Genomic DNA, 25,220 nt, shown 5'->3' on the forward strand with positions numbered 1-25,220 from the left:
TTTGCGATGCTTTTTTGAACTGTGATGAACACCTTCGACCGATCAATATAAATTTTTCTCTTTGTGATTTTCTGAATTAAAATTTTGATATTCATCTTGAGGTCTTCCTAATGTCATTGTGAATGATAATCAGATCAGGAAAATTATATAAAAAGTAGGTTGTTGACATCACTTTATGAGTTGTGTTTATCAACAGCGACGAAAAAAAATGATTGTTAAAATTGAGGGCATGCCCACATCATGCCTTCAGAGCAAAACTATAATAACCATGTGCCGCGATTCTGTGCTTAAAAAACTTAAATAATTATAGTAAATATATACATAGGGATGCAAGAAAATTTTGTATTTCCAACGAGCTCAACACACTAAAAATCCTTGATTATGTTGTGCCATTTGAATTCATTATGTTTTTTTTTTCAATATGAAACTCTCGTTATAAAAGACAATTCACATCATGTAGTTGATACACACAAATCACTCCATTTGCTGATGTTATTTTCCACTCCACCTTTCTTCCATTTACGCACCCCACCACTCATTCACTCTTATTTCTTGCAGCATTCGTACTAAAAAAACAAGGTCAACATAAATAACGCATGTTCGTACTGGCATTAAAATATTAAGTTAGCATTTAATTCGTATAAATTCACATTACCTGTACAATTGACTTTGTAAATATGTGACAAGTTATTTCTTCACTCTTTCAGCTTTGTCAGTATTTGTATTCGTAGATCCTATTTATGACTTTCTGTAAAAGCCTTTGATTGTGAGAATGTAAATATTGTTTTGTAAGTGCAAAAGGGGGTTCTTCCTGGACGTTATATGATCTGGATATTACAATCATGTTACAGTGCTTACAGTTGTATATCTGAAAAACACTTTTTCGGATTGCACAATTAATGTCGTGCACTTATATTAATTACTCCTAAAGGTGGTTAACAAAGTTTAAAACCACGTATTTCATTCGTTTAAAAGATAGTTGTATGTTAAAAAAGAAGCCCTTTTTACGACGGCCGTAGAATGATTGATTTTAGTCATATTGAACCCTTTCCTTTATGATAATTAATACCAAATTACTCGAACAAATTAAGTGATAGATCAACATTATACCGAGGAGTGCATGTAACAATGATTAAGGCAGTACATTTGTACTTTAAAACAACGCCATCTATCGGTGAAATTGGTTAAGAGGACTAATATGATGATAGTACGGATGATAGATGCTGACCAGTGACAGGGACCTTTTTGCGTCACTAAGAAGTTTTCACAAAGCGACTTATGGAGGATTCGACAACAGAAAAAAATGTTGTCAAATGCCCTTTCTGACAAAGAACAACTATTAGTCTTTGTCGAAAATTTGTAATCAAAACAACTGTTTAGTCCTTGACTCTAGACAAACGACATATCTGCAAATTTTCGTCAGCTCAGAAATTTAGGACGAACTGCTGTTCCGGTTCACCAATGTTCGACAAAGACCTCTAAGCTGTCTTTGTCATTGGCTTTTTAAGATATTTCCCGTGTCCTTGAGATCTACGTACATCGCAGAGCGAAAAGTTCACACTGTCTCCTCTAGACCCTTATTATTTAATAAACCATTTTCTACCGTAACTATGGAAATAGAAGCTTTAAGAACAATGCATGTCCAAGCGAGTCGTCAACCGAGTGGTCATATTTGACATTTGAAAATTTTGAAACCGCAGGCGGGGTAGCAACCGCATTCCGTCTTCACGTTTTACATGATATCATTCATACTGCAATTATATTTTCAACTTTCTATCGTGTTAGTTTAATAAAAATGTTTATCTTCAATTGTACGAAACAAAGACATCTACACGTTTTTACCTGCAGGAAATACAGTGAGTTGATCGCAGTTTCTTTGTACATATTTATGTTGTATGTTCGTTGATTATATGATTAAAACGTGTTGAATACTTTTTGTCTACAAGTCATTTTGTACCGTATTCATTTTGTGTAGCTTACATTGTACTGATTGCAGGTCAGTGGTCATTGTTTATTTTATTAAAACTTATCTCTCCGTGACAGCACGTCTCGGGCAGCACGTCCACGGCCGGTGGAACACTTATAAGTCACAACCATGTTTGACCACCTCCCAATAAATTAACATGAAAACTTCACTAACTATATTTACGCATTTCCATGAGCATATTTTTTACTGGAAATTACGAATTAAAAAAATCATAATTATTATTACACATGATTCTGTCGGCGTTTTTTTTTCCGTTATACTTTTACTCTATGAATACAGACAAAGCAATGATACTTGCTGTATACGTACGGCTATTTTTCACTGCAAGAGCAAAATCTATAGGCCTAAGATGTAAATGTGTTAGTGAGGTTAGTACGCTTGTATAATTACACGGGTGATTCTAAGAGATTCTGGTATATGGCAAAAATATAGTTTTGAATAACAAATGCAAACGCATTCAACAACCAAACACAAAAATCATTTTAAATGATTTTTGCGATATCACTATACGTAGACAAATTAATTGTAAATCGCAAAATGACTTCATGATGAAAATGTTGGCGCCCTTATGTTACACGTTTTGAAGCCGGATGCCTTGTGATCGGTCCATGATCCGGTGATCCGTAATAGAGAATCAATAGAGAATACAGAAGATTGTGGTATTTATCTGGAACTGCCCATTGGAATCACCCATTATAAGAATTCATAACACCACAGTAAATTCATTAAACGGTTAGGGCTCGTTTGAATATGAGCCAGATAATTCTCAACGATAGAAAGCCAGTAACGCAAAACGGGCAAAATGTTTCTTTGTAAAAAGTACTGACCCTTGAACGTATCTCTCACGAGACAAATTCGACCAGGGGAGAGTTTCATCAACAATTTTGTCCGACAAGTTGTCAGATTTGACAACTTTGCCTGAATTTGATTGGCTGGGGAGCGCTGTTACTATGGTAACTGTCGGATAATATGGGACTTGTCGAATAAATCGTCCGACAAGTTCTTTCATGAAACGCCCCAAAACGGAATATTTGATGAATTATGGTGTTTCTGGCTTCCCATGGTTTGAATTAATCACACCCTTTCAGAACGTGGACAAGACTCCTGTCTTATACAAAGAGTAACGATTGATTTGAATCAAATTCAAATGGCGATTGATCTAAAATTGATATTCCTTATCTATACGAATTTATATCAATCAAAATTTGAGAATGATTTGAATATCAATCGCAAGTATGTGTAAGGCAGGGGCCCTGAGCTCCGCAACATGAAAGCAGCGATCATTCGCAAACTTGCAATGCATGTCAAATAAAGATCAACGTTGCATGCGCACCCTTCAAAAGATTATTCAGTATACCAATCAAAATTGTTGTTTCAAATCTGCATTTGATCGCAAGCCTTTGTGTTGCAGAGGCCTTGGTTAACTACATCAAATGTATGAACAGAATACTTATACTATCTACAAGAAACGTGGACTCTACCAAACCAAGCCAAGAAATACTTTGATTGTATAGACCGCAGCCAGTGGTGGGTGTGGTCAGTATCATGTGACCATCCAAAATCGCGTAACGTCACAATAATTTGGAACCAATCGGCATAAAGGATCGGACTCCGCAGTGGTAAAGAAGTGAGGTTTTATGAAACGTTTATAATTTTCGCACAAACCTTTGTTGCATTCATACGAGCACTAATTGAATAAATAGGTGTATTTTTCAAAGCTTTATCGTAATGCAATATTTACCATATAACGCTAAACAGATTGGATAAAAAGTGTTTGGATATGATCAAATAAAGAAGCAACAATAATGATGACGAAAGAAAGGTGCAATAAATTTGAGCTCAATGCAGATAAAATGATTTCCTTTTCATATCAATAAAAATGATTATGGATAACTTTTCCATCTTCAATATGATTTTCTAACAGAACTATCATGCAATGCCTTCCCTTTTCCATTTTCCTTATCAAACTCAATAGCAAAGAGATTATTAGTGCTTACATTTTTATCGGTAAACTTATCGAGAAATCTGTTGTCACAGACTTTTAGCTGCTTTCTGTTCAAGTATTCCAAACATAGTTAATATGTTAATATCCAATCCTCGAGTGGAGTTACATTAGGATCTTTAAAAACAACACTAAATGCGGTTGTCGGGGAGGTTGTCCATATTTACGAACATATATTCATCAAGGTATTCAGCTACGAAAAATATAATTTAATCTCTTGGTATAACTCTATTTAGGAAATATTTGGAAGATGAAGTTGTGGAAGTTAGTCTTGGGCTTGGTTTGGTTAGTCACCGTCAGACGAGCGTCGATAAATTACTGACACTCAATGGATCGATAGCGGTATCGCCGCTATCTGTCACTTGATTTGAATAAGCGAATCGGTGTCCATCATGGTCCGTGTGATGGTTGTTTTTATTTGAATACTGCTGGCGTTGGTTGTTGTGAAAAGGGCCTCCATTCAAATCGGCAAACACACCCGGTGGTGGTGCGTGTCGCTTGTTGATCAAAGACTGCTCACGTTGCCACAGATGTACATTGTGCCCAAAACTGAAGACCATGAACAGGATGGCTAATCCGATGAGAGCGCTAGACACGGTGGCGGGTATTGTTCGGAACTCAAGGAGAATATAAAGCATTAGAGCTGTGTCAGAAAAACGAGAAAATATGATATAAGTTTGAGTGGAATCTGAGCTCTAGCCGATTATGAATATAAATGTCTGTAGACCTATCACGAGTGTAACTCCAAATGCATACCTCCTGATGTTCAAACATTCTTTTCACAAAGAGAGAGTCCCATCAAAGACCGCCGAATTTTGGACAGATCTCTACTACATTCTTAAGTAGTTTTTCGGATGTACCCATGTTAATTAAGTGTTCTTTCAGACTTTCGTCATAGTATCAACACAATATTGTTCAAAACAGTCTTCAATGCAGTCTATGAGGGCATCGAACATCCAACGATCTTCAAGACGTCCCGGCCGGCTCTAAACGATGTCACTGGTCTTCAAATATTCTCAAAGACATTCTAATGGTATTTAACCAATCTCTCTACAAAAGAAAATCCCAGACCCCTTCAATATTATAGTGAATTTTCATGGTCTCCTGAATATTTCAATAAAGGGATTTTTAGAGGTCGTGGAGACTCTTAACAGATTAATCAACGGCAATCTATCTTGGTCTCTTAGCCACAATTGCCCAACATCTTCAACCAGAGGAAAGGGCCCACATTCAGTTATTGTTAGCTTGCTACCCATTACCCATAACAATACGAAGGTGTTATTGAATTTATTTGCTTGTCATTTTTAATCATCCATTCTTATTGGGTTAAATTAAGTAACCATTTTATTATACTTACCGACGAGGAAGATGGGTATGGAAACAAAGAAGGAGCACACAGCCAAGAACCGTGTTCCGGAGGTATTCTTTAGAAAGTCACAGGATCTAAAACAACAAATCACCAGACAACGGATAAAGTGATGCATGGCTTTATCAATAATTTATGAATAGTTGTAAGAATTAAGTCATGAAAAAATCCAATTACACAGATAGGATCACTTGTATTTATCTTAATTGAAAATTGTCATGGAATGGGTCCCTAATAAGCACCAAGAGATCTTATGGCACGTTGAGATGACAATTTTTAATAAACATTAGTTTTACACAGCGTAATATTTTCTTAATGAAGATTTCAAGTTGCAAGATGGACGAAGGGATGGTAATTCAGGAAGGTTATCAATGCGGCATAGCCATTTTTTAACATAGCAAAAGGGTCTCTCAAGATACTAAGCGGACCAAAAAACGTGTGGACACAATGTCATGCATGTCAAACACCTAAAATGGGGGTTGGAGATGCTTTTGGAAGCGTCTTATAACAAAAGCCAAAGAATCAAAGTTAGTATTTTCATCCGTGTATGATTATGTAGCTCATGAAAGCAGTCCCAGAGAACTGTCAAGAATAGGCAAAATAATTTCTTGATATCAAAATGACTAGATGGACCTACCTTTCTTCACCTTGAGGTAGCTTCAACATTTTCGCCGTAAAATAGCTCTGTCCTGTACAGACGACCACACAACATAAGTTCAGCATGAGACAAAAGCTAATAAGAACCACACCTGAGTCTAAAATGTCTGAATACCACCTGGTACCGGTGACTCCTTCTACAGCACCATCAGTCAATAACTGGCTTTGCATCGAGTTAAACTGAATTAGTAAGACGATGGAGAGAGAGGTGATGATGACGGCAATAAGAGCTAGGATTCCCATGGCGGTAAGAGACTTCTCCACACCGAATTCCTTACTTGTGAGTGTTGCACGGGAAAGGCTGAGGCTATGTGGTTTATGCATGGTTGTGAGGTCGTCCGTAGCGCTGGCAAGACGCGAGGAACGTCCCTGAATGACGCTTGCAACACTGTTAATGCCGTTGACGCCGTTGTTCGTTTGACTGACTGACCGATGGATGGTTGCGTGACTGACGTGACTGGATTGTGAAATTGGCGACGCCGGCGGCAACTCCATCATGAGTTCAACGTCATTGCTGCTGTTTCCACCGCTGTTGCTGACGTTGTTACTGCCGTTGTTGTTATTGAGAGCCTTTGGGCCGTCGACGTTGCTTGGTGGCAGATTCATGTCGCGGAAGTGGTTGGAGTGGTTGCTGTGGTGGTACTGATGGCGGTTGTGGTAGTGTTGATTGTGGGTGTGGGGTGGGTGTCTAGGGTGGATGTGATAGTGCTGACTAACGTGCTGACGGGGTAGATTAGCGAATTTGCTGATCATTTGGATGATCTTTCCGTACCCTTTGGAGAATCAAAGTCGGCAATTCCCCGTAAGGTCTGTAACATCGATCGTGTTTTGATTTTCCAGTTGGCGTTCAATATAGAGCACGCTAAAAAATTCACATGAACATCAGCGAAAAAAAGTACGCCATAACGTGGATGGTAAATTTGTTTGTCTTCATGGTCTTGCTCTGACGGGGTACCATCTTAGTCAGGTCATCTTGGCTTTAGTGACTTGATGATATGAAAGAGCGCCATCTTGAGTTTTTACAATCTGCAAGCTATCTTGAAGAGCTTCCACCACTAACATCAATTAGATAAGATTAAGCTTGGCCGCAACTCAAAAGCAACCTGCAAACAAAAGAATGAAATAATACGAATGGATGAAATCAAATGGAAAAAAAGTTGATATTACACGGATGCCCTTGGAAATACATCATCGTAAAATTCATTTCATATTTTATCGTCTTGCTTTGTCAGGTTTGGCAAACATATCGCTTATAGGTCACATTTACACACATTTCAGACGTTGTTATAATGCTGTACAGGTATATAATTATATTGCAATATTTTGCATCAAATTCCCGTCTTGATTATTTCAAACTCTTTAATATCATTAGTTTACCGGCAAAACGATTAAACCTATAGTATTCTTTGATCACGCAAACAACATCACTGCCATTTGTTTAAATTTCATGTACACTATGCTTCACCTTTTGTCTACATGTATATTGCACAAGCTAGGAAACAATACATCTTTACTTAAAAGATTGACAGACATGTAGGTACAGAGATAGCACGAGTGAATTCCATGCATGGAGAATAAAACTAGTTCGAAATTTAACAAATTGATAGATTGATACATTGGGAAAACGATAATGTTAAAACAAGCACAAGTGTTAGACAACAATTCTTGTCTTATACAAATAATACTACATTACTCCCCAACGTTAATAATAAACATTTCAGACATATTTGTAGACACATTGAAAATTGCTATTTTCCCCCTTCTTTTTAAGAGTAAATTAAAAAACACACATATCAGAAAAAGGAAAAAGATGGTATAAGGCAGAGAATACCAGAGAATGTTATGCTTTGGTTCAGTGAGTATATAAAATGGGACAGGGTAAACTTTCATCATCATTTAACATTTTTCCACGTGAGAACTATTAATCTCAGTCAAAATATACTCTTAAATAACCACAAAAACTATCCGTCAGACCAAGATAAAATAACTCAACTATTAAAAAAGAGTGTTGAAGTTCAATAGATAATCTAAGTGTTTTTTTTTTTTTTCTAGTAACCAAAATTGAGAAAAAATATAGATTTCCATTTAAAGTGCCCACTTAGCAATGCCCACAAACAATTTGTTGAAACAGTTAATACTATTTTGGTTATGGGGTTATATTTTGTTAATAATGTAAGGTGTTTGTGTGATGTAAAAGCGTCGGGTGAGAGAGGTTGAAATTATAACAAAAAAGTTAAACCTTTCTAATCTGTATATTCTACATGGTGGTATCTCTAGGGGTTCATCTCCTAGTCTAAGGACCTGCACTGAACAACACACCAACACATACCATCGAAAACTTCATTAGATTGAAATTTGAGTCATTTGGAAAATCCAATATTATTGAAGGGAATCATTATCCATGAAATACACCTGCAGAATGGTTTTGTCCAACGAATAATACTATAATATCCGGACATTTTGAATGTCATGGTCTGCTCACCATCCCTTTTTTCATTCGCGAGCCCGAATAGTTTGTTAATTTTCATTCACTATACAACAGTCTCCTATGTAGATCACCACCACCTACGAATCTAATTTCATGATACAGTACTCATGAGATTCTCTCTCCGAGCTGAAATATTTTCTATGAAGATAAATATACATTTTTACTAAAAAAAGAACAAAACAGTGCATTTTATGGAATACAATATTTGAGTACCGGTAATAGTTTGTACTACATTCATCCTAACTATACAGCATATTGAGACACTTTATGTCAGAGGTGTGGCATTAAAGGCATGACGATAAACGTTATTTGCAATTAAACCATGATTTTCACCCAGACTTTCAACAAATCAGAAATATTCAGACGCCGTGCGAGTTCGAAGTTTCTATTGGTGTCTTCTAATAGCCTTCCATCGTGCCATAGAGCACCCATATCATGCATATCTAAATCAGTAGATTATTGATTTCTTAAACATGTTAAACTACTGTACTTGTCAATACTGTTCAACTGATCCTGGTGTCTTCAATGGAAATGGTCACTGACGCGAAATGGTCTGACTGACTGTACTATTATGATGTTTCATTAGGGTGGAATGCAATAAAACGTTTCTTTTGTTGGCGGAAGAGAAAAATAAATTTTCAAGGTAGCAAAAGTAATGACGGACACACTTTATAGGAGAATCTTGTCATGTGCTCAAGAAATTCGTTCATCAAGAAAATGCAGGATTACATTCTCCATGCGGGTGAGGATGGAGAGAGATAGAGAAGTATCTTTGCCCAAAAAGGCTTAATTTACAACTTTGTGAAAAAGGGCTGGGTACGAAAATAGGTCGGAGAGGAAGGGAGGGAAGAAGAAGAAGAGAGAGAAAAGAGATATAGCACTTGAACTTGAAGGATGAGTTTTAGAAAAGGTGTTCCCTCAACAGACTTACTTCATATACTCATAACTCTATACTTTATTAAACAACAATAGCCTACAGCTAGCTTCTAGAAGTCATATGCAAAATTGCAAGAAATTGTTAAACTTGAGGGGGAAAAAAGCCACCGAGGTGGGTCACCAATGTCAGCAGTGTGATCAGTAACAATTGATTTCAAAACATCTTGAGAATATAACAACGATGAAAAACAACACCATCAAAAAATTGATTCAATGAAAAATGCCCCTCGAGTACCATACAGCCGAACTTGATTTCATGACGGTATGCTATTTCGAGTTTTCAGTTTCACCCCCATCGGGCGAGGGGTAAAACCGGTTTCGATCGCTCACAGTGTACAGCAGCTGTCGATATGAATGAAATCATGGATTTATATGACAGCAGTGATGGAATGGGAATATCTAGATTTTTTAACGAGTTTTCACATCATTATGGAAAGGAATGATGGATTTTGCTTTCGACATAAGATGATGACAACGGGAAGTTCGAGCTCTGTTTTAGTCGAGCAAACTATGGACAGTTTAGATGTAAGCGATCCATATTCTTAAATGATTTTGAAAAGGGGGTACATTTGCAAAGAAAAAAACATACCACATTTACGTACCTTTAAGCTCTATATCTTAAGGTGTATATCCTATGAAAAAAGTAAATCGTGTCTAGGGACTTCATTATAAACTCCGAAAACGCAGATCTTCCATGTCTAGAGATTATTATGATCTCCCCGGTGCCAAACATCAACATAAATAATGTCTGATTTGACAAAATTGTATACATTCGGATCCCCCTTCAAAATATCCAAAGTGGTATACGAAATAGCACAAAACGTCATGGTCATGATATTACAATTCACCTTTGCTATCCTCTCTCTTAATGCATTACCCACAACCTCGAGTAAAGGCTTCCAGATTTCATTTAAGATTATGCTGAAGATAATATATGTATGGTGCCAATAATGCCTTTGGTGCTCACAGATTACTTGCCCTTTTCCTCTTCTCAATCATTGAAGTAGGTGAGTACATTGTAGGAGTACAATTCAACTCGGAGTGGCGCCAGTGGGGAGTAGTTTTTTCTTTTACTCGTTCATGATTTACCCTGATTCGGAATTGAGCGATTTGCAGCTGCTGTTACACCATTCCGGGTAAAAATTAATTCGAAATCTGAATTTCTTCCTGACAAAAAGTTTATTGTAAAAATAACAGAAAATAATAAAAAAAATATTGCCGAGGGTTTGAAAAAAAATCCACCAAAGAATAAAAGAGTTATTAGAATTTTAATCATTTGACTTGTGACGTCATATGCTAGCAACTTTCCCACATATCGTATGGTAAAAAATCAATGAAATGTCATTTTGTCAGAAAAAAAATCTCGGAAAATTGAGAATGGTTTTTACTGCACCTTCAGTATATTAATAGACAAATTTTCACAGCCGTTCCTAAAAAGAAAATAAAAATAAGTCATCACGAACCACTAAAAATTGAAATTTATGTAATTCATATCACATAACATATGGGGTAGCTGCTCGTTTATGACGTCACAAATCCAAAACCTAAAATTCTAATAACTTTCTTAATCTTTATTGGAGTATCCTCAAACCTTCACCATTATTTTTAATCATTATTTTTTTGTTGCTATTTTTACAGCAAACTTTTCTTCAGGGTGAACTTCCCCTTTAACTCGGAATAGAGATGACTACTATGAGCTAGTAGTACTAGCTCATGCAATTCCCAGTCAAATTTGACTGCTCAGAAATAAGCGTGTATACCATTCTGATGAGAACACAGAGAGAGAGAGAGAGAGAAAGAAAAAAAATGGGGGGGGGGAATGCGGGGGTGAGAGATATGGAAAGTTCTCACGGAGTGCAGTCACATTTTTTTTTTCATTTTTCACGAATCCAACGTCGAGGCATGTGAATCCCTTTCAAGCACAAATAATCAAAACTTATCCGAATACAAATATAGTAAATAATGTTTATACTTGACAAAATAGAATGGAAAATAGAACTTGAAAAGCTCTATTCAGAAGCAGCTTCGGTCCGGAACCGAGGAATAAGAATACACCTTTCTTGGCTAGTTTACGATTTGTTGATTTAGCATTGTCTTCATTGCCATGGGAAAATAATTGAAATAAAAATCAGTGTTGCCATGCATTCAGCGAATGAAATGCAAGTGTACACACCTTTTCTCAGAATATAAATCACATTGGGCATAACGTGTGCAGGTGTCAATGAATTTAAAAAGAAATAAATACAAAAAATATCTGGATAAGTCCTAAATATATTTTTCGAGTTGTTGTAAAAGAATGCATGTCGAAACTCTTAGAAAATAACATACATAATGATCATGATGACAAAGGGATGTGAAATAACGACATTTTCAAAACTGTGTGCAAGCATGATTGAAGTCTGATTCTAGAGAATAATGTTGTTTAGGCCTACTAATCTGAAGAAAAAAAAATCACGCCACTCTTTTGAATAATGATTTAATTGAATTGACATGTCCCTTTTCACTTAGGATTTGGATTGAGAACAAAGAGGGTTATGAAATGGACAACGCTACATTTTCTTGACTTCATAGCATATTGACATGATATAGGCCAAATAAAGGTCCTGTTCACAAATATCACTTCAGATTACAATGATACAACGGTACACTCTTAAAATGTTGGGCAACATACTGTCCACACTGTCCACAATTGGTTAAAAATTATCCAACTCTGGGAAGTTTTCAATCAATACTGAGAGGTTTCACCCAAAGCACACATTATTGTTCAAAACTACCCAGAATTGGATAAACTTTTAACCAATTGTTGTGTGGACAGTATGTTGCCCAACATTTTTAAGAGTGTAAAGTTTTCCTATTTCATTTTTCTGTATGATCTGTCATCCAGACAATCTCGGATGTGAAGAACAATGTCGCTATACTACGAAAAGGAATAAAGGATATCCTACCCACATGCTTGGAACAGGTCGATAGCTGATGAATTCAAATGTCACAAGTATCATCCAGTATTATTGATTATTTTACTATTCACCGGCTGCGTTAAAGTATAGTTTTCGTTATTGTATCGTACTAAAAATAATAATAAAAGGAAATGAGACGAGAAATACCCGGGATAGAAACATATTATTACGATGATTATACACTATATGTTCTTGTTTTGAACAAAATGTTGGCGAATGCCAGTGACGTTCCAATAAATTCAATTCAATTCAATTCAATTCACTATATGTGATCAAAACCGCTGGAAAACAAATGATTTATCAGTACAGTTGCAAATGTCATATACCATTTTGAATTCATATATATATAGGTATTGCGGATGTGATTCTGATTACTTGGAGGATCTTCATTTTCAAACTTAGCCCGCTAAAAAAACTGTCGTTCACTGGAATGACCCCGGTCATTGGGCTTATACCAAAACATTATAGTGATGTGCCAGTAGGATGTATGCAACCTTTCGTGAAATGAAAATATGAGAAAATCGCACATTCTGTAAAGTGGAAGAAAATTCCTTTACAAAACTAGAAAGGCAAGTAAAATAAGAGCACCAATCTTAGCATGAATACCACAAATTGCCATATGCCCATATGCACGAAGCCGAAAAGGCCAATGGGCTACATATCGATAAAGCATCGATTGGCTTTATTATACAGAGTTGAATGTATACCTTTAAACAAGTCACAATTAAAGAATATAACAAAGGCATAACAATTACCATTATGAATATTCCTTCCAAAGTATTAAGTGGTCAGTGATCAAACTATATAGGCCTACGTCGGCTAAACATTGTTGACAAAAAATAGTCATCTTGCACCAAACACTTCATCCACCAACGGTACTCGATTCATCATCGGAAAATGGCAAACCTCTCGCAAGGACCAATTTCGATTATCATACCAAAAATATTATGCATTACAAATTGGAACACAAAAGCAATATTTTGGTGAGCAAAACTCTATTGAAGTTGTTCAATCGCTGGACCCTTGTTTGAAATACCTCCCCTATTCAGTACATACACGTTCTTTTTCTGTTAAGTGTCGTCTGTGTTCTCGCCTTTTGTAAATGAAGTTTGAATGACGATTTGAGGTAAAATACACACGGGTGGTACGAATGGTTCGCACGAACGGTTACAAGGGTTGTGTATATTGTTATTGTGGGAAAATGTAGCAGGATGTGATTAACCCTTTAAAGTGTAGTTCACGTTTTCTTTACTGTAGTCACGGCGGATCCAGGATTTTCCAAGGCATGCGCGTATTTGGGGGGGGGGGGGGGGGGCTTTCGGGGCCCGGGCCCACGGGTAGGAGAAAAAGGGGGCGCCAAAAAGAGGAAGGAAAGAGAGGGAATGAAGAAAGAAAAAGGAAAAAGGGGGAAAGAAAGAGAGAAGGAAAAAAAAGAAGAAGAGGGAAGGGGGAGCCGAATCGATGTTTTACTTCGGGACGCCGAATTGACGTTTGACATAGGGGGCGCCGAATTGAAGTTCGAAATACGGGGGTGCCGAATTGATGTTCGACCTAGGGGCACCGAATTAATGTTTAACATAATAGGGGGCGCTGAATTGATGTTCGACCTAGGGGCGCCGAATAATATGTTCGACCTAGAGAAGCCGAATCAAAATACGATATAAGGGGCGCCGAATTGATGTTCGACATAGGGGGGGGGGGGGCGGGCGCTAAATTGATGTTTACCGAGGGGCGCCGAATTTATGTTTGACCTAGGGGGCCCGAATTGTTGTTCGACCTAGGAGCGCCGAATTGATGTTCGACCTAGGGGTGCCGAATTGATGTTCGACCTAGGGGCGCCGAAATGAAGTTCGATATAGGGGGCGCCGAATGAAGTTCGATATAGGGGGCGCCGAATTTATGTTCGATCTAGGGGCGCCGAATTGATGTTCAAGCCAGGGGGCGCCGATTCTGTGTTCGACATAGGGGCGCCAATTTGATGTTTGTCCTGGGGCGCCAAATTCATGTTCAACCTTCGATTGCCCTTTTTCACGTGATTATGAAATAAGATTATTCAACGTGCATTAAAAGGCACCTATTATTGCCTGGCGGGGAGGGGGGGGGGACATTTTCCGAATAGTTCACAGGGGTATCCTGGATATGGGTCTGCAAAGGGTGCATTTTTGTACAGGAAAATTTTGAGAAGGGTCTTCACTACCAGATAGAGGTAATTTCGTTAAAGGAAAAATTTGACAAGAAAAAAAGGGTCCTCACTTGCGTATGCATGACATATTCCCCGACAAAATATTTGTATGCCTCTCAAGGGGGAGGGGGGGGGGGGGGCACGGGCTGGTGCCCCTATATACCTGGATCCGCCACTGACTGTAGTACATGTCAAATTCACCTAATTTGCACTTAAGAATATTGATATTTTATGTTTTTCGTGTTTACTTATATTTCAGATATGCACATGAAGTGTAAATGACAGAACTATATGAAGAGAATCAATAACATACAAATGAACCACTGAAAAATAGAGCGAAAATTTGAGAAAGAAAAAAAAAATATCCCAACACATACGCTAGGTATGAAATAAATCCCAACAGCGGAGACAAAGAATATATCCTTACTTACACCATGAGTAACAATTTACCTATTCATGCGTCTTTTATTTTACAACGTCATGCTGATTTAATTTTTCAAATGTTTATAATTATGTATAATTTTTATATCGTTTAGAAGGAGAAGCTATTAGAAAGAGCGGGATAGAGTGACGCAAAGTTTTCAAATATCATTATGAGAAGTAGGGTGAATCATAGAAATAGGAGAAAGCATGACTCCGCCGGGGGAATACTGAATATCTTCTGAATCAATTCATAATATTCTGAGGAGGGGGACTTTATAATGCATGCCACGGGCCTATGACGTCACATCCAGGAGAAGCACACTTGATAGATGAATATTCATGATGCCGGCACGTGAGCGAAGGCATTGTTTTTCAATCGATGCTGTGAGGCAAATCGCTAAATAGAAATATACAATATACTGCCAAACTTTAAGCCTGCTCGAAGATAATGATATGATGAATAAAACACAATCAAATGTACAGCCTTTTATATTATCGTCATTAGTCGTCTTTGTCTGTCCCTCATGCCCAAACCTCCTCCAAAAATGGGTGGATAGGGCAAAGTGTTTCTTGTAGGTAAATGTAATAAAACAATTTACAATTACCGTGATTCCAAAATATAAATACTATGTCATCAGAACATGCCCAGTTAAATGGCGACAAAAAATCTGGTTGTCCGGTCAGTATGGACTCATTATACGCATGACCTCCAGACCTTGTTATTCACCATAAACTCTATTTTGAATATACCTGTGTTATTATTATCTACATGTAGGCCTTCGTTGGTGAAGACCTAAATAGATTTTCACATTCCAAATGTATTTACTTTGACACCTTCCTTTCGTTCTTACTGAAGGTGGATCGTGCAAATTTATTCAAAACAAGAAAGCGAGAAAGAGAGAGAGAGAGAGACGGGGGGGGGGGGTAGTTGACATCAAACTTACATGACTTGTCAGTAAATAAAGCGACAGTGTGAGAGATGAGGAAGAACAATCCTTTCCGGTAAGATGGCAATCTTTTTGTTTACTAATCAAAGTTCAGGTCCATGTATCATATGAAGCCGTATGTCCCATCATAATAGGTCCATGGTCCCATGCATCTTCTAACAAAACAAAACGTTGTTTTTTTACATTTTCCATTTTCGAGCTCCAAAATACATTATGATTCTAGTAAAATCCAATGTTAACAATCTTTTAAAAAGGGATTGGTCAAAGCAGGGATACAATTTCCTTGAGTAAACCAAGTGCTGGTAACTCTTTGGATAAACTTATAATTTTAAGGTGATTTCTGGATTTGCTCTGGTTGTGTCAGTGAAGATTAACACAGATTTGAAATAAATGTCAGGTATAATATAGCTCGACCTACCTACTTAGTACGACATTCTCGACATTAAATACTTCTAAATCACGATTAATGAGACAATTTCGATGATAATGAATGATTTAATCAGATATCACGTAAAGACAGATCGAGATCAAGCTAAAAATGACCAATAAGCGCTCAGTGTGAACGATCCTCTTCGGCGCGGCTGAGGAATTGAAACCCTCCACATAAAACATGCATGTATGCAGAGAGGTTGACGGTATTTATACAGAAAAAAGGGGGTGAGGTGAGGATGGTCAGTTTGCACAAGGTTTTAAGAAAACACACTCGTCAGGTTTCGCATAAAGATCATTCTAGGACGATATATCTACATGGAAAGCAATGGAACAAATTGCTTTGCAACGGTGTTCGAATGTTTATTTACTTTTTTTTCTTCAGTTTTCTTCCCGCAGCTTCAAGCAGCACCAACAGGGTAGCCCTTATCTTCCCGGGGGGGGGGGGGGGGGGGGGCCACTTCCATTCACGAGTGGATACCATGCGCGACCATGGGGTCTCGAAAAGCACCCTAAACACGTAATTTCCATATTCTGAAAATGCACCCCTTAACAAGTATTGGCGTGTGAAACCCTACCCTTAACAAGTATTGGAAACAAAACGATCCTCTTGGCAAATATTCCCTGAAATGAACCCCTAAACAAGTACAGGAATGTTTTTATTTTTACGGGTCCTTCGGTCGTCGGCTTTACCTTATTTGGTTTAGTACGACCCCAACTTCTACACCTCGCGCAAATCGGACTCTAAACACGAAGTGTTGGGGGCAAAAAGGACATCCTTTATAAAACATTTTAATTTTGTTTAATCATCCCCGCAAATTCGACCCTAAACACGTAATTTTCCTAGCGAAATAGATACCCTTTTTCATTATTTTTGTGTTTTTGACACCCTTATCACGTTACGTACGTAACGTGCCCTATCGTGAAAAAGACATCCTTTTTACGTGTTTTTTTGGTCGCGCATGGTATCCACTCGTCAACGTAAGTGGCCCCCCCCCCCCCGGGCTTATCTTACACACCATTTTAGTTCTAAGGCTATATACCTCAAACTTGTCAAAGAAATCTCAACGTGTTCAAGGTGGCACCCAACCCTGAAAATACACTATGATTTCGATAAAGTTAAATCAAACGGACGAAACACTATAAATAACATCGAAATCGGATGAAAATAACGTTGTACAATATTTCATAGTTGTCTAAATTATTCGGAAATTATTTCAAGTATTAATTTCTACTCATTTCTAAAAACTTAACACCTAAAAAATGATTGGTAAGATTAACCAGCCACTTGTTTGAGATATCGTATTAAGTCTTAATCTTGCATTTAAACCATCCTTCTTTCTGAACATTGAGCTGGAATTTGTCTACTTCGTCATGTTCGTCAGAAGCAACCTTGCTATAATCATGGACCTATGTTTTAGCATTTCAATGCATGGCTTCATCTCAAAAGCTGTCAGGGGGTAATTTTTCGTTCCGGTGTCGGGGCACGATGAGAAGAGCATTGATATGACCATGAGTTGAAACCGTAAACACAACTGGTTACATATCGATTAGAAACTTTCTTATTATATTAATTATTTTGCTCTTAATTTTAGTCGAATGTCGCCTGCATGTTGTTACTGAGTGGGCCAACATGAGCATTCGCATTGTACACGTTGAACACGTTAAAGGACAAGTCCACCCCAACTAAAAGTTGATTTGAATAAAAAGAGAAAAATCCAACAAGCATAACACTGAAAATTTCATCAAAATCGGATGTAAAATAAGAAAGTTATGACATTTTAAAGTTTCGCTTAATTTTACAAAACAGTTATATGCACACCCTGTTCGGTATGCGAATGAGGGGATCGATGACATCACCCACTCACTATTTCTTTTGTATTATATTATATGAAATATGACATATTTTGATTTTCTCGTCATTGTCATGTGAAACAAAGTTTCATTCCTCCTGAACACATAGAATTCCATTATTTTTAACATTTTGTGGTTCAAGCAAGGGGGTCCTAATTGTCAAATTCGTGAAAATTGAAATATTGTATACTTCAAACAATAAAAAACAAAAGAAATAGTGAGTGAGTGACATCATCAACTCTCTCATTTGCATATCAGTGAGTTGAGCATAGGACTGTTTTGTGAAAAATAAGCGAAACTTTAAAATGTCATAACTTTCTTAGTTTACATCCGATTTTGATGAAGTTTTCAGCGTTATTCATGTTTGATTTTTCTCTTTTTATTAAAATCAACATTTTTCTGGGGTGGACTTGTCCTTTAAGTTATACAGACGGATATGGCCTAGACTTTAGCTTTGTAGTTTTTCGCGGGTTCCTGGGATACGGGATTATCTTTACAAATGCCTCCATGCAAATACGTATTGTTAAGAAGATATTAAACTTATTTACGTTTACTCAATTCTGAGTCATAGAAAAAATACACAGAGTCAATATGTTCTAATTCAATCTGGTATAGTTTTAGATGTGTTAGACTGAAAATCACGTAGTACAAATACAGTCTAAAAATCAAGGATTTAAAATAAATCCAGATCGGCTGTGAATAGTGACAAGCCGAATATTAGATTTAGTTTTATACTTGGTAGATTTAAATATAAATCTAAAAGATTTGATTTTAAATCTTTTGAGATTTGAAAGTTAATCCTAAAGATTTAAAATAAATCACAAATATATACCAGTAATCGGAAATTCCCATTACAATCGAACCACTTAAAAAAATCCAGTCCACTTATTTCCAATTTTAGACTTTCAAAAAGAACGCACATGATAATGTTTTTAACGAGTAAACTACTTTTCAAAACTATTTTGAGCACGCTGAAGGTCTCCCATTACGTAATCATTTTCTGCATACATAAAGTAAATAAGGAAGGAAAGAAAATGGTCTCGCAATCTTGAATTCTTCAAAAGAAAGTACTCAACGTGGAATCGTAATACTATGTATTAACGTTTTTCAGACTTTTTGTCAAACTCGCTTTGTAATGCGTTTGTGGCAAGCACAATGACGATAAGAAGATTTTGCATTAAACCCTTGGAGTGAATTGATCTAGGGGCCTGATTAAAATAAAATCCCAATGGAATTTCTATTCTCTTGTGATTTATAAACGAGAAGCGAGGTCCATATGCCTACAGCATTGCAAATCATATTTCAACTTCTATATATAGTGTCGGGGATAGTTCTAAAGCACGTAGTTATGATAATGTTTTCTTTAAAACACCATGCTACCAATGTTCTCAATCAGAATGAGGGTTGCCCCTAACCAATTACGAGTACATAATATTATGTTTTAATGCTGATTTAGATCTATTTGCTAAGTTTCAATCATTGAGTTACAATATGGTCATCAAAGTTAATCATGTTCATATATCAGCAGTAGAACAACTCATGGCTCTCCTTGACTATACTACCAACAAAAGACAAAGATACATCCAACGCCTACGATAAACAATCATTCAATAACGAATTCAGTTTGTGTGTTTGATCACATACAAACTGTATTATGTGATCATAATTATCGAGGTTGGAAGACTCACAATAAGTATTGTTTTCGTAACCTTTATCTATCACGTTCAACTACTTTTGTCCTTTCTTGGAATGTGACAATGGAAATGACATCTATTCTGGAGGGGGGGGGGGGGGGGGGGTCAGGAGTTCAAAGGGACCAGCGCCCGTTTTATAAAGACAACTGTTTTAACTTTTCCATTATGGCAACTGCAATGGTAACCTTGATTTTGATTGGATGCTGAGCCCGGCCTGTTGCCATGGTAGTTGCCATAATGGCAAAGTTACAACAGTTGTATCTGTTTATATGAAACGGGCCCCATATCCTACGCTCAATATATATTTATTTTGATAAAGTAGGTCGTTATGCGATGAAAGTATTATTTAATACTATTCACAATTTTAACGATAATTAAAAAATATAATTTCATGGAAACGGTCAAAAATCCATAATCTGAAGTCCGATTTAATTTTGGGCTAAATCAATTATGGAAAGCTTGATAATGCATGTCAAATTTATAATGTACATGTAATTCACGCTTACCCGTTAACCCCCCCCCCCCCCCCCGGGGGGGGGGTACTTAGATTTGGTTTGGAAGGGGGTGTGCGGCTGAAGGCTCAAAACCCATACCCATATTTATGGCTCATTTTGGGTAAAAAGGTACCCAATATTAGGGAGTTTCATAAAAAAGGACCCATGTTTAAGGGTGGGTTTAAGAATTCATCCAACAAATAACTTTCAATTTCCATTCAAAAATGCATTTTGTTTTTCTCTTTCCCTGTAATTGGGACTGGTAGGAGAAAAGACACACAGCAGAGATGTAAGCCACGAAAAAAAAAACCCTCCTGAAATGCATGAAAATGCCCTCAAAAAGCACCAAACCAAAACATCCATACAAGAAGATTTTGCACCTAAGACATTGGAGGAGAATATGGACCCATGTTTAAGGCCAGTATCCAAACATTGGGGCCATGTTTAGGGATTTTCCAGCATAAAACCATATACCCCATGTTTAGGGATTTCTTCCAAAAGAGCGACCCATTCCAGAGGCACATCCCCGTATGCATCATATCGTGAGTACCCCCTTCCCCGGGCCCGTCACTTCATATAATTTATGTCTCATGTATTTTTTTCTTTTTTGTTCGTTTGTTGTTGTTTTTTAAGCAAAACCCTTTTCCATCATCTATTATGTTATGATTTGTATAAACAAAAATAACATTGTATCTGTTGATTTTTTACATGTTTTTATGAGAGATATGAAATAAATGAAACCGAGAGAATGAAAATGAAAATTTGTGTCTACATTGTATCTTCACTGCAGTGTATTATTTCGTGTATTACTGGTGTAGAAATTCTCCTTATCTTCAAATGTGCCTAAGAATGGATGTATAGGCCTACTTAAAGTTTGCCTCACAACTGGCTATCCATAGTTTAACCACAACTTTGGACCAGTTCACTGTCAGACCGCGTATAAAGTTAAATTTGAGTTCGGGATAGGGTCCTTAGTGTCTACAAATGACCTCTTCAAACTTGTAACTTTTCGGCATTAAAAGAATCCCAGGTAATCTTGTAATTGTCTAGTGTTTGTCGTTAGTAAACCGCAAACGTGGCGAACGCGTTTTTGTGGTTTTACAGACAATTATCGTTATGATTGGAATGGCCACAGCCCCGGGGCAAATGATGGATTATAATCCATAGCTTCCACTTCTTTTCATGCAATTGGCGCGAAAAAAATAAATGTAGAAAGCAGAAGTATAGAAGGAGAAGGAGTATGATAATTAGTGAAGACCTAGTATTACTGATCACTATGATATTGTCGTAATTAAAACAACAACAACAATAATAATAATGATAATAAAAAAAATAAACATAATATAATAATATAATAATAATAATCATAACAATAATAACCATAACAATGATAATTAATAATAATGATAAATAAATAATTATAATAATTATATAGTATCATGATGATCTTCATGACCATCACCATCATCACATCATCATCATCATCATCCTCTTCGTCATCATCATCATCATCATCACCTCCACCACCACCATTATCATTGGCAATATCAGCAGCAGTAACTAATCAGCAAAGCTCCTGCTGCCTTCCTGTATTAAGAAATAAAGAACAGTAAGTTCATCTTTTCTGTACACTCTATACTCTCTGACAACATTATTTTAAGTTCTGGCTTTAAAAGGAAACAAGAGAAAGTACCAAACACACAATAGTGACTGAGCGAGGTTAAAATGTTATAAAGCGGAAAGGGGTGAAACAGACAGAATACCAAGACATCATAGAAAGCATTCTACAAAAGTCGGGACAAATGTAACCATGGGAACCATACCTTCACTCATTGAATGTGCTCCCGGTGATCGTCGAAACGGAACAAAGGTCACCTAAACTCTGAGACGATGAAATCAAGACAACACACCCGCTAGATCCTCTTACAATTCAAACTGGAGATAAAACCAACTTCATACTCCAATATGGTTGTGAATCGTCCCCAATTCTATTCAATTCGATGGATGTGTTTCTTCTTCATAGAAATGTTACCGATGACGCTCATCTATCGTGCTTTAAGTCATTGAAAGATGATTCTATGCCCTGTGCTATAAAGCTCGTTGCGTTCTGCTCACGGCGAATCAAGTTCAAAGACGAATATTCCGCAAGCATTCTGATCACTGATCTCGGATGCTTTCTGTCTGCATCTTAACGTGCCCCGACCTCCAATAACTTAAACCCAGGCACGCATGCATGTACAGGCGGACAGGGGACGCTGTGGCGAGGGGACCTCAAAACTCGCAGGGGGTAATACCTTCTCACAACTAGTATTCCAACCGCTTGTCATTTAAAATCATGTTTGGCGGGAGAGAAGCAACAAGCATCTTCAACTTCAGTATACCAGTCTCTTTAATTCAATTTGCGAATATCGTCTGCCAAAACTCCTCCGTAATAACATACTCCATAATTGGTCATCATGAACGTTCTTTGAACACACACAGAATATTTTCTCAGGCCTGAGGTAGGAAGCTATTCAGGGTAAATACCGAGAGCAAATCGCAGTCTTTGAAAGGTTGGCCCACAACAATAGCCAGGCCAGCAATAACAATAAAAGGGGCGACAGAAGTAATAAAAGAAAGGAAACGAAATCCTATCAGGCCCAGGCCTGTGCTTGATGTGCCAGTAAGCTTGGGTATTGTTACCTCACTGATTTTCAAACAATTCTTTTTATACCAAGCTGAGCGTGCCTTCGAAGGACGCCGATTTTGTTTGAATATCATTCTTATCCCATATCCTATCCCTTTACTTGGCGTTGGTATTTATTAACGCGCGTTGATCTTGAAATATGTCTATATTATATGTGGTTTTACTTTTGTGGTTAATAACTGTAAATTTTTCCTCCAACAAAGCGATTGAAAACAACCCGTGCACAAAAATAATTTGAAAAGAAGCATTCTCTCGAAATACCGGTATTATTATATTGAAAAGGTGGATACTAACCAAAATGTACCACATCCCTGAAACACGTGTTTAAATCGGAAGTTATGATCGGGGCAACGATAACAAACTTTTGGTATGATGATAAATATAATTTCTAGTGGTTTTCTATGTGTATTGGGTACTAATGATACATGTCTTTTCCCTTTTCATTTTACACATGCAGAACATGTAGACGACGAATATTTCCTCTTTTTGGAACATATATTGAGAAGTAGAAAAAAGTTTAGATATTCACAACGTTCGCTGTATATGCTTGCAATTTTGAATTTGTAAAGACCAGCATTACTTCTTTTCTTAAAGGGGAATCCAGCCTTGGCCATAAAATGTTGTGTTTGGAAGGAGAAAAATAAATTAAACAGAATGATGAAAGTTTGAAAGAAATCGGACAAGCAATAAGAAAGTTATAGCTGCTTTAAAATTGAGATCACTAATACTATGTAGATTTCAAATTGGCAACTGGATAAGTAAATTATGACAAGGGGCAAGGACAACATTCCCATAGGCCATGTACTTTATTATCAGGGATTTGTGGTTTTCTCCTAAGTACCCATTCCCCTGGGGCTGTAATCTAAATATAACCCAAGTAGTATATTGTTTTATGTCCTCATGAAATACAAATATAATTTGGAATAAAACTTTTGGGAAAAATTACATTTTAGCCAGAATATGTATTGGAGTACATGGAAGAGTAGTCCTTGCCTTACATCACTATGACATCACACATGCGGCCAATTTGAAGTCTCCATGGGTATAGCGATTACCAATATTTACAACTTTTAAAAATTCATAACTTTCTTGTTGTTTGTCCAATATTGTTCAAACTTTCACCCATCACCTTGTCTGATTTTTATTTTCCTTACATAAACAAGTTTTTATTTGGGTTGGATTCCCCTTTAAATATCAACCTGAAAAACAGTTTATTATACTTTCACCGAATGTTCCATCTTATTTGGTAGTTTAACTATGTATCTGTAACATTATGTTAATCTGCCCTGCTTGTGTCAGTAATGTGACCATGTCCTGGGCTCTCTTTTGTTCTGTAAATGTATATGTATTGTCATTCTTACACTGTTCCTTTATTGCTTTTCGCACAGTAAAGTGATGCAAAACAACAACCTGAAAATTATTTTTTAAATGTAAAAACAAGTGTCGCCCATAAATTAAAATCCAAATTGGCCTACTTTACAATGTAGGTATCATTCAACATTCACATCGATCTTCTCATTTAATATCCCACTCTCTTCCCCTTTCTCTTGTCTCCTCTTTCTTCTGCCCTTATCTATAAAAAAAAACTCATGTCATCTCATAATTCGCCAGTTTCATTTAAGACCGAGTCAGTGGAGTAATAAGCCAATAAGTGATATGGCACATATATAGGGGATTTTTTTGTTACCTATTGTTACAAACAAAAAAAAAAAAAAAAATCGTTTTTTTGTGATAGATTTTGACATAATATTCAGAAAATGATATCACATTTCACCCCTTTCAATCTCCTTTTCTTTACCTCTCTGTCTTTTTTTTTGCTTGGTCCTGAAACTTTTGATTTTGATTTTTTTTTGGGGGGGAGGGGGACATGGTCCCCATCTGTACGCCAGTGTAACGAGTAGTTTCGAAGGCTCCCTTGAAGACCGAGTGTTCTTTTATTGTGTCAATTGATTTGTCTTCATTTAGCACTTAATGTTTTGTTGGAAGCCTGTTATTGTTGTGCCGAGACGAATAATCACCTTTTCTTCGGGACCACACCCCAAATCGATATTTCGTTAATACCTTCCAATTCTTTGTAGTCTGGCCACTGGCTTGAGAGGGACAATAAAAATTTGTTAT

General features: G+C 36.9%; 1 protein-coding gene across 2 annotated transcripts; it reads right to left on the bottom strand.

Annotated features, from left to right (window-relative positions):
- Positions 1-611: 611 nt before the first annotated feature.
- Positions 612-13,508, bottom strand: LOC129262271 (uncharacterized). 2 transcript variants are annotated; one of them, XM_064100037.1, is made up of 4 exons: positions 13,450-13,508; positions 5,993-7,115; positions 5,347-5,432; positions 612-4,632 (listed from the first exon to the last, which is right to left on the bottom strand). In XM_064100037.1, exons 2-4 carry the CDS (start codon positions 6,763-6,765, stop codon positions 4,286-4,288), a joined length of 1,206 nt encoding a protein of 401 aa, XP_063956107.1. In that variant the 5' UTR covers positions 6,766-7,115; positions 13,450-13,508; the 3' UTR covers positions 612-4,285. The 2 variants fall into 2 exon arrangements, with proteins under 2 accessions (XP_063956107.1, XP_063956106.1); XM_064100036.1 differs by having other exon boundaries at positions 13,149-13,508.
- Positions 13,509-25,220: the final 11,712 nt, after the last annotated feature.

Source organism: Lytechinus pictus, chromosome 5 (assembly GCF_037042905.1).
Source record: "Lytechinus pictus isolate F3 Inbred chromosome 5, Lp3.0, whole genome shotgun sequence".
NCBI lineage: Eukaryota > Metazoa > Echinodermata > Echinoidea > Temnopleuroida > Toxopneustidae > Lytechinus > Lytechinus pictus.